Source organism: Mya arenaria, chromosome 13, assembly GCF_026914265.1.
Source record: "Mya arenaria isolate MELC-2E11 chromosome 13, ASM2691426v1".
Lineage (NCBI taxonomy): Eukaryota > Metazoa > Mollusca > Bivalvia > Myida > Myidae > Mya > Mya arenaria.
This window is the reverse complement of record NC_069134.1, coordinates 33681557-33692885: the sequence shown is the minus strand read 5'-3', so window position 1 is coordinate 33692885 and position 11329 is coordinate 33681557. Positions and strand designations below refer to the sequence as shown.

Below are 11329 nucleotides of genomic sequence, written 5' to 3'. Positions count from 1 at the left end.
ACCATATAATTATGCAAGTATGGCTTGAGTTATTTTTCATTTTGCTGTTATAGACAAGTGAGAGGTTATGAACTCATAACCTAGCTTTAACCTCCAGTAAACTGCTGCTGCCCTGACCGTTCCAATGCGGTAACCGTGGCCCAACATTTATTTATATTAAGATCTTCATAGTCTCTGTCTGGTGTTTTATGACGTTGTGTCTCTCGTTTTTGTGTGTATTAGTCCTTTTAACGGGGTGTAATATAGGGCTTATGTTGATGCAAAAACTATTCTTTTTTTATTTTGATGCATTATCATGATCAACTTATTTGAATTTAGTCATACACACAAAAAAGCATTTGATTTAGGTACAGATAAAGAAATATTAGCCTTTATAAATGTTTTTTTTAAATGAATACTAAGGTATGAAGCCACAAATTCCCCAGTTAAAACATTGCTAATATCTTTTATCTGAACCTAAATCGTACACGTTTTTAGTGATCATTTGTCTTTTTTTAAAGATTTTTTTACAGGGATGTGATTTGTCCGCGGATTCGCGGAATTCCGCGGATCTAATGGCCCCAGGGACCCCCCCCCCCCACCCCAGATTTTATTATTTTTTTGCTAATTAAAGAAGTGTGCCTTTGGTTGTTAAGAGTTGATATCCCAGTTTGCTTCAAATTTAGTCAGAAGAACCCTTAAAAGAGCTTCTAAAAAGTCAGTTTTTCTTCTACGGCAGTGTGCTTTTGATCCCAAAACTGCCATGAGAACCCATGGCCGAAATGGTTTCAGCCCTCCAGCTGCCAGGTCAATCACATCCCTGAAATTTTGTATCAACCTATATTGTGTGCCATTAACTTGTGCCTGTATACAGGGTTAATCTTTAGCTACAACTGTACTGGCTTTCCACTATAACACTGAAGGTTAAAACTGGTGGAGGATTTCCTAAAATCTAATTCATATTAAGGAAATACTAGCTAATGTTCTTCACATCTGCAATTAAGTGTATCAGACAAGCCCTCAGTTTACAATGGTATTGAATTTTGTTCTTATTTTTCAAATTTTCTCTAAGTGGAAAAAAAAATAAAATCAACATATGGTAAAATATTTACTCACAGTATCATGAACATGGCAATAAAAACAATGTACAAAACACAGAACTGATGAACATACAAACATGTATGCATACCATGGAGATGTCACATACAATAGCACATAAAGTTATGATATTATGAGAATGTCACACGATACAGTGCAAATCAGTCATAGCTTTGCTTCTTTGAACGATCATGGTTCAAATGCCACTTGTAACATTTTTGCTGCAGTTTTAAAACCCTGATCCACAGAGCAATATTGATACTATCATTACATGATCGAAGGGCAAAATGATTTCCTATCCAGATATGACACACTGAAACATAGTTATCCACTGTATACTTTTCACATATGTAGTTAACTTCATTCGATGTTTCAATTCTCGTTAACTGATTTAACATTTTCATGTACATTTGTACGGAGACACAGTTTTTTCAGACACACAATCTGTAGCTGACGTATCTTCCAGCTGTCTCACTGGGTCGAACGATTTTTACAACCTGCAAATAAATATAAAACTGGTGAAAATGTATAAACAAAATCATCCAAGCAGTAGAAAAATGTTACTGAAAATAATTGTGAAAAATTCATACTGTGATTTTTAACAGTATTTATAATATATAATACTTTTAATACATGAAGTGATGTACACACATTAAAACTACTCATTCAATATAGAAACATTACAATAAGGCAGTATATCTGACACATATGTATGTTAAATCATGATTTGATAGAGCTGAGATGAAAGCAATAAGCATATGCAATGTTTCTTTCTTTTAATATCAGTTTGATGGATTGGATAATAAAACTGTACTGACAGTAACCTTATAAACAAAGGGACATAACCACACAAAATGTATGTCCTTTTTATAACAAGAGTATTTAACCCAATACTACAAGATAAAACCATTCAATAAAGAGACACTGGTTGACATATAACCATTCAATTGACCACTAAAATGACACTGGTAGACATACATATATACTATAACCGTTCAATTGACCAATAAAAAGACACTGGTTGTAATATAACCATTCAATTGACCAATAAAAAGACACTGGTTATAATATAACCATTCAACTGACCAATAAAAAGACACTGGTTGTAATATAACCATTCAACTGACCAATAAAAAGACACTGGTTGTCATATAACCATTCAACTGACCAATAAAAAGACACTGGTTGTAATATAACCATTCAACTGACCAATAAAAAGACACTGGTTGTAATATAACCATTCAACTGACCAATAAAAAGACACTGGTTGTCATATAACCATTCAACTGACGAATAAAAATAGGTAGCACATCCTTGTATAATCCAATGGATTAATTTGACATCCTTTTAAAAATAACTTCCTACCTGTCCTCGTTTCAATCCGAAGTACCTGGCCACAGGGTCGCCCTGCTGGATTCTGGGAAGCTGGGACTCCTTCAGTTTACTTTATGTAGTTAAGGCAAATATTTTTTTTGATTATGTTTTAGTTTTTCTCTTAACTTTAAATCTAATCAATTTGATTATTTAGTATCTATGGCCATGATTGATACAGTATGAAATCACCATAATTTGACAAGTTAATTTGGCACTAAAGTAAGTGAACATCATTTGCTGAAAAGTTGTTATAACTTCATAAACTACTAATATGTACACCAAAAGGATACTATCTGTCCAACAATTCCTGTTTTTCTTCAGGGGTCATCACCACATGCTCGGGAACAAGCTGCAAAAAGAGTGTCCGTTTATCTTGGGGAAATGCTTTCAGCAAAGTTATCAGTACAGTGTCCTTAATAAGAACTAGCTGCCTGATGTTCAAATGGCAATTGGACCAGTTCAAATTTGGAAAAATAAGTGAATTTTAAGTACCTTATAATAAGAAGTGTCTGGTTAGTATACTATTTGAGCTGATTCAATCGAAACTTTATGAGAACCCTGAGTACATGTGTTTTACTGCATGATTTTAAAATCCACAAAACACCATATGTGTAAATATCAAACTCCAAACTTGCCAACAACTGGCTTCAACAGATATGAATATGACTACTGTGAGTAAAAAAGTAAAAGCTTGTTGAAAATTAAGATACGAGTATGATACAGCTTAACTTATCTGTCAACATTCAAAGCATGTTATAATGATTTATTCAGGATTAATCTACCCAAGAAAATTGTGTATATACATCAGGTTCAAATGTTTCAAACAGTTTGACACCATAAGTTACATGTTATATTAGCAATGCATATTAATATTTTCACTTTCAAATTCATGTTTTGCCTTCATTATCATAGAGACTAAAACAAAACAGTTTCTCTTCAATATTCTGTTTATAAACTAAATCTCTATTCCTTTTTGAAAAAGAAACAAAACAATCTTTCAACCACCAAACTCATTCATAGCGTATATACCATGTGTTCTGTGATGTTAATGAGAAGTTCTGACTCCAGGAACTGCTCTAGAATGTACTTGGGCGCCATGTCAACCAACGCCTGAAATGAACACAATCATTAAGAAATTATTTCATATTGAGAAAACAAAATTAAACATAACTAACTTTTCCTAAGCTTCATGCATATATATTTACATGCACACTTCATTTTCTGTACAATACAAATGTCATTCATTCTGCATGAACCAGTTGACCGTTCGTGACCTCTGTAGGCAAGTTTCCCAAGAACGACCTGTGTCATGCATAATTATATAAAACACAAAATAAAAAATCTCAATATCTTCTTAAATAAACCCGAAAATCATTAAACCAAACTCATTATTATCACAACAAGAGCCGTCGTAAGACAGCGCGCTCGACTACGCTGCTTTGACTTAGAATACAATAAGGATGTAATAATACCAAGTTTGGTCTCTTTATGTCAAACCCAACTAAAATTATTCGATACATAAGGTGACTTTGATGTTGCCCTCCCACCAGCCCGCCCAAACAATGACGCAAGTCATTCAAATAACTTGATTTCCCATTATGAAAATGTGGTTAAGAATATACAAATATGCCTTTCAAAGGAAATTAAAAAAAATAAAAAAATTCAAGGGCCATAATTTGTATTTAGGCTTAAAACGGAGTTACGTTTCTTGTAGTAAGATGGTCATAAATAATTTTGAATTTTATTAAGTGCATTTAATGAACGGTTTAGAAGTTTTTTTATTAAAATCCCAACTTGCCCTTAACTTTTACTTGCGTTCCATAGTCAATCAGGGGCCATAATCTGTGTAAAGAATAATATTGAGTTATCTAACCTCATCATGTGATGGCCCTCAACAACTGTGTGAAGTATTAAGTCAATTGAATGTAGGGTATTGGACTTTTAAGTGAAAATCTGAACTTGCCCTAAAACTTTAACCGGATGCCGACACCGACGCTGGGGCGAGTAGTATAGCCCACCTATTCTTCGAATAGTTGAGCTCAAAATTAAATATAGAAAGGTTGAAATGAAAATATAAGGATTGATTCTTATTTTTCGTGCCTTCATGCAGTATGAATGCTAAGTGGCGATTTTTCAAATTTTCAAAGAAGGGCTAGCACGCTTCATGGATTTGCAAATCGGGGCTGAGAGTTCATGCTGCATGAAAGCACGATAAATAAGAATCCATCCTTAAATAGTTATTTATAAAAAAAATCTGTTAAATTTCTATTTTAATTAAGTCTAATGCATAATTTAGATCATTGCCTAATATTACCTGTTTAGCGGATGGTGTCATACCAACTTGTGCGATGATGATGGCCCTGCAAATGTTCTCTTCTTGCATACGCTGACAGTAAGTCTTGATGGTCTTTATTCCAACCTTCTCCTCCTCCGGGAAGAACACAAACATCTGATCTGTGGGGCGTTCAAAACAAATGATTATATCATCAAAAAGATACTTACAGCGACAGTGAAAATGTGAAAAACATCAGATGGGTGTTAGGACCCATGGTTTTTGACAGCGGTTTGGTGTCTACTAATGCTGAAGAGAAGGACATATTTCTAACATCAAATAAGGCCAGTGAGGTTTAAGCCAAACAGAAAATTTGAACTTAAGTTTGATCCTGATTAGATTTTAGACTCTACTTTGTTCATAAGGCTCCAGTCTAAATTAAGACTGATACTTGGTATAACTCCACACATAAACGAGACAGAAAACTGGCCTTGTTTGTAATTTTAATATACAGCATATTTTCATCAAAAACAAACTAACTGGGCAGATAAATAGAGAATACTAGGTTAGTGCCGTGGATGGAGGAAGTTTATCTGGCAAGGCGGAGGAATTTATCGGGTGAGCCGAAGGCGAACCCGATAAAATCCGCAGCCGAGCCAGATAAACTTTCTCCACCCACGGCACTAACCTAGTATTCTATTTATCCTGTTACTTTGTTTAATTAAACGCTATAAAACCTTAAAATTAATAAGAATCTTTAAAAGTAAGGGGGACAACTGTTTTTCCCTGTTGACGTCATCACACTCGGTATCCATGTTTAAATCGCCCCCAAAATAGTTCGTAAAACTGTTCAACTTTTTTAGTACGTTTATATTCAAAGTCATTGCATTTTAATACGTCAATATCAATTCAAAACATAAAAATACTTTTAAACGTGCATAAGCATGGATCAGTCTCTGAACATTATCTGATGATGTAACAATTATTCCGCAAGTCAGAGTACAGTACACAGGTCAAAATTAAAGATCACGAGTGTTTACAAACAATCGCAACATATTAAATGGATTTAAATGATGTTGATAGTGTTGAATGATCATAACTGCACCGGCAAAGAGATCATTCATTTCTGTTGTAAGTGAGATTTTGTCATTCACCACAGAAATGGAATAAACTATCAACGAGTATCGTTGAATGCTGTTTCACAGTTTCCAGCATTTGCGGGTGGGGTAAGATTTTCACATCTCATGAAGATTTCAGGTCGATTGTTTTGCCAGTGTCATTATTTTGCATAATGATGGGACTTTATGGGCGAGTGATTGCTGAGGTCGGCTGTTAGTGGTCCATTGATAAGATACTGAAACGGCAGTTCTGCTTTTCTTCTGACATTGCAGAATATATAAAAGAAGTTCGTTTTCGCGGTCACATGACCACCTGACTGTAGATAAACATCACGTGGTCTACTATCCTAATAAACTAAAGTTTACACGGCACCTTGTTATTGGACCGATTTGTATGCAGGTGACAGGATAAATGTGTAATCTAGGCATGAGCCAAAAAATTTTGCATTGAAGAAAATGAAACATCTGTTTTACCAAATAGTTTCAACCCGTGTTAACTCATTATGGCAGCCATTTAAATGTACCATGTGTGTTTTTATGAGTGATGACGTTATGACTATAAAAAGGTGATCAGTCACCATATAAAAAGCAATGATTGTAATGATAATTAAGCTAGATCCTGATCTGAGTTTAAATTGCCATTTGTTATGATAATGAGACTATCAGCAAATTACGTGCCAATGCAGTAACTTTTCCGCACACTTGTCCATGAAGTTTCTATTTTTGAAAGATACATATTGGAAAACAGGGTTTTCTATGAGAATGTTGACATTTATGATTACCTGTTGGATCGTCATTGTGTGCCACAAGAATGATCAAATCACTTCTGCTAGGTTTTTTCTCACTGGAATAAATAAAGATTTTTATTTAACCATTAAACAAACCATATGATATTAACAAGTAAACTGTAAAAGGCTTCAAAAACATAATTTTGTGATTGAAATTCAATGTGCTGGACCTCTTAAACCTATTTAAAGAAGTTTTATCTCAGAGCTAAACATTTTGAAAATCTTATCTGTGGCTGACATTCAAACACAACAATAAAGTGTTAGCTAAAGAATTACAGGACGGTGCTGCACCCTGTCCTTTTTTGATAGCACCCTTCTGCCCTCATGGAGACCAGCATAGACATTGTTATTCCTTCATAGAAAGTCAAATATTTTGTTTTTGTTTTTATCAAACCTTATAATATGATGATCAATACATACAAACTTTATATATATGGCAGTTGAAACTTATTATTACTTCAATTAAACACAATCTTTAGATTTTCTGTCAAATTCATATTATTTAAATTCTTAACAGCTCTATACAATGTGTCATTTCTACCCTTAACACACAGTCCTTTTTCTGCAGCCCCTGACCTTTTTAAAACCTGGTCTTAACATGTTGAGCAATTACCTGGGTTTATCTCCAAACTGACCCTTAAATTCATCCAGAGTCTGATCCAACTCATCCTGTGTCACAAGGTACCCTCGATCATGGCAGAGCTGTGAAAAACATCAACATTCATATGCATATTTCGTAAGGTGATAACAAACAGATACGATTTGTTATTATTTTTTTGCAAGCATTGTATGTGAATACATATATGCTGCTGTACTGCCTTACCGTATTTTTCCCGACTATAAGGCGATCCGTTTTTAAGACGACCCCCCTAGTTTGCCCATGAAATCTGGTGTTTTTGTCTTGACTCGTTTATAAGACGGGGTCGATTTTTAAAGCAAATCCAGCACTTGATTTTCTCCAAGTCTGTGATTATGTTGAAGCTTAACAGTCAAATATCAACTAAATTTGTTCATTTGCTTGGGATTATTGATTTTGATTTTCCGATGGTATGGTATGTTTGAACCAGCCTAGACACAATTTTGAGATTTAAGTGGGTTCATACGGTATTTGATTGACCTATTTAAATACAAACCATTGCAGTGCATCTTTGATCTTTACACAGCTCGTGCTGTGATGTCACAAATTGTACTGTTTGATCTGCAGCCGACAAACAGAACAAATTCCATTACATGCATTAATGAGTTATATTTTCGCAAGTGTTTGTTTGGATTGCAGTTGATGGGACTTAAATTTTGAGTAATAAATAACCATTGATAATTGCAGATAAATTAATATAACGATTAATGAAATATGTATTGATATCTGCTAGTTACATGCAAGTGGATGATATATGCAAAGCCTTATAGTAAGGAAAAAGTAAGTTTTATTTACGACATAGAAAAAATAACAATGCATTAAAAACTAGAAATGTGTCCATAGGACACGGATGCCCCCACTTCGATTTTTTGTCACAGAAAATAAGCCATAATGATTATTCAGGATAATCTCAAGTCTTTTTTTGCAAATAAAGGGCCGTAACTCCTAAATGACAAAAGCGATTTCCATGGCTATCGAACTTGATCAAGATATTATGGTCACAATCATGTATGTAAAGTTTGGTGAGGATTGGACACATACTTTTCAAGAATTAGATTGGAAACATATATTTTTGAAGTATTTTTGGCAAAAAAGGGCCGTAACTCCTAAATGACTAAAGCGATTTCCATGACTATCGAACTTGATCAAGATATTATGGTCACAAACATGTGTTTAAAGTTTGGTGAGGATTGGACAAACAGTTTTCAAGAATTAGAGCGGAAACAATCTTCGGGACGTACGTACGTACAGACAGACAGACGTACGTACGGACAAGGGCAACCCTATATGCCGCCACTTTGTGGGGGCATAAAAATAATGTCACAATATTTTTATTTTAAAGGTAACAAAATATGTCTCCTGTGAAAAACAACGTGTTTGGACCGATAACATGTGTTATTGAGTGTTCATCGTAGCGAAACAAAGCAGATCTATGGTCGTCTTAATCCTATGGGTGTGATCATGTCACTTTTATTGCGGTGTCATCCACAGACAATAAATCAGTCAGTTGAATACCTTATGTTGAATATTCCTGATTATGACTCTATTCTTTATGAAATTCTTATAGACTCGTCTATAAGACGAGCCCCCTACTTTAAGGTTCAAAATCAGGACCATATTTCCCCGTCTTATAGTCGAGAAAATACGGTAATTTAGTTAACCACCTTAAAGTTACAAAAAAATGTATTATTACGACTGCCTCAGGATAGGTGTGACGTCATTAAATACCTATAAAACATGGGTCGGAGATCATGTCCATGATAACCTGTTTACTTGCAGATTGTTCCAATACTTATTGAGTGCATGGCAAGGATTGTTGGTAAATTATTTCTGCTTATTGTTTCACAGATATCCAGCAGTTATCCACCAGTCATTGTAACCAAGACATCCCAGGTCCGAGTTGTCCTGGGGTGCAAGGGCATTTGTCGGGGATTTTACCAGCATTTTGTCCCCGTAGGACAGGGATATTACCTGGGATTTGCTGGACTGAAAGTCAAAGTCCCCGCTATTCCCTGGACCTGGGGGCCATGGTTACAAATGACTGGTGCCACAGGTGATCTTCACATAGCTTGGTCACTAAAATATGGCCATTCAGTCCTTAAATATTGTTTAAAATTTTTGTTTTTAAATGTGGCCCTTCAGACCATTGATATTGTTTAAAAATTAACAAAAAATATTTAAATTGATAAAATGACACTTCAATAAATTTGTAAGAGCATAACATGATATTTTTTCAAGTTATACCCCTTATAGGAACCCCTTTTATTTGTATAATAGAGTATGTGAGCCAAGAACATGATGAAGTATTAATCCCGGCGTACAAACCACCTCGCATACTCTAGCTATTGTATGTACATATGAAAATGAAAGGGGTTCCCGGGTTTTACCCACTCCAACCCCCCTCCTCTGACTTCCCCACCCCACTTCAACCTCAAACAACTAGAGCTAAACATTATGAAAAATTGGGTTTTACGGTTTTCCCAAGTTTTTGAGTTTTTAATTCTTATACTTGTATGTTTTATACTTCTTTTTAACACAGATAATATTATAAATTATCAGCGTTACTAAATGTCACTTTGAACTATTGTCGACTGGACAGTACACAACATTTTAAGAAAACTTATCCGAATATCAAACACGTCCGAAAATATCAAATCTGTGTGTCTAAATTCATATTTCACATACAAAAAACAGTATTTTTAATAATTACCGCCATAATAGTCTTTCTTATTTTCCACAGCTTATAAGTTTCTGCGTCGTCATCCATGATAACACCTAGAAACAGGCTAGAATAGTGATCAAAGTTGGTTGTTTTTGTTTTTTCGCGTGCGACACTGCGGAAGATGTTTGAACTAATCAGCCGCAGGTTCGAAGAAATATTATAAAAATATATATATTAATTAACGTTGCCCGTTAATAAATATTAGGAACACTTAAACATTTTAAAAAATAAGCTTGAATTCAGAAAACTGTGTGTGTGTGTTTGTCTTATTAATAATTTGCAATAATACGTATTAATAGGATATTTTCTTAAATTAGGGTTTTTCTCAAACTGTCCAGAAGCCATCCACGATATTGTCTAGTTCATTTACCGTATTTGCCTCCCTTTCAATTTACTATATTTATCAATGGTGACCATTCTTATCGAATGATTCCAAAAGTTAATAAGGGATTTTTTATCAATTTGTTTAACTGATTCAAACGGAAACTATAACGAATTGTATACCTTCTCTTATTGATGATATTTTAACAGACCCCCAAAAATGTGCAATGCATTGTCACTGGAATTAATGGTTGTCCTAACTTGGTATGCACAGTAATAAATAATTAAAAAAACAAATTAGATGAAGTATAATATATTGATACTCATGCTATGAACTACGAATTGGCCTCAAACATAGTTCCCTCTGATGGTGATGTAACTAATTAACAATACTGGTTTATTCAGGCAATGACCTGTGTAGTCCATATAAATGTACGTTGACATTATTTATGACTCATATATAAACCTCAGTTGTTTACAAAAAACAACTTAAAATAATTAATTATATTTGTAGGCTGCGCAATACAGCGTTGGCCACTTGTGTGCCGTCGCTCACAAAGAGAAGCAACTCTTACCCGACTTCACAGAAAGAGTAATGTTAGTTCGTGATGACTTACGTGTCGACTTCCAAGCTCTTGGGCTCTTAGAACACAATCGGGAGCAAGTGTCCGAAGACGTGCAGCCGATCTTGACGCGCGGTGACGGCAACTGTCTTTTCAACGCACTGTCCATTGCTCTATGTGGCAACGAAAACATGAGCGTAGAAATCAAAGTCCGCATTTGCATTGAAATGTCCCGGTTCAAGTCGTACTACACATAGCAAACTTATGCCAAATAATTCGACCTGTGTTCACCGTCGTTTGACGAGGCAACTTTAAGATGCGCAAAACCTGGAGCCAGTTCGAATGCATAGACAATCCAGTCTACCGCTGACGCCATCAAACGGAACATCCGCGCCGTCTATCCTTTCGTAAATGGGAAAAGTGATTACCTAGCACAAATGCTGTCTATGACTAGAGT

At 34.9% G+C, this 11329-nt stretch overlaps 1 protein-coding gene across 1 annotated transcript; it reads right to left on the bottom strand.

Annotated features, from left to right (window-relative positions):
* Nucleotides 1-1074: 1074 nt before the first annotated feature.
* LOC128213129 (DNA-directed RNA polymerases I, II, and III subunit RPABC1) lies at nt 1075-10139 on the bottom strand. The gene is made up of 8 exons (XM_052918659.1): nt 9977-10139; nt 7243-7331; nt 6624-6685; nt 4766-4905; nt 3481-3561; nt 2742-2800; nt 2443-2521; nt 1075-1574 (listed from the first exon to the last, which is right to left on the bottom strand). The coding sequence occupies exons 1-8, from the start codon at nt 10031-10033 to the stop codon at nt 1509-1511; spliced, it is 633 nt and encodes a 210-aa protein (XP_052774619.1). The 5' UTR covers nt 10034-10139; the 3' UTR covers nt 1075-1508.
* Nucleotides 10140-11329: the final 1190 nt, after the last annotated feature.

Excerpts from the sequence above, each read along its gene's own strand:
- LOC128213129 (XM_052918659.1), bottom strand. The coding sequence starts at position 10,033 with ATGGATGACGACGCAGAAACTTATAAGCTGTGGAAAATAAGAAAGACT. Across the intron at positions 7,332-9,976 it reads TAAGAAAGACTATTATGGCG|CTCTGCCATGATCGAGGGTA; the intron begins GTAATTATTAAA and ends TGTTTTTCACAG. Across the intron at positions 4,906-6,623 it reads ACACAATGACGATCCAACAG|ATCAGATGTTTGTGTTCTTC; the intron begins GTAATCATAAAT and ends AACGCCCCACAG.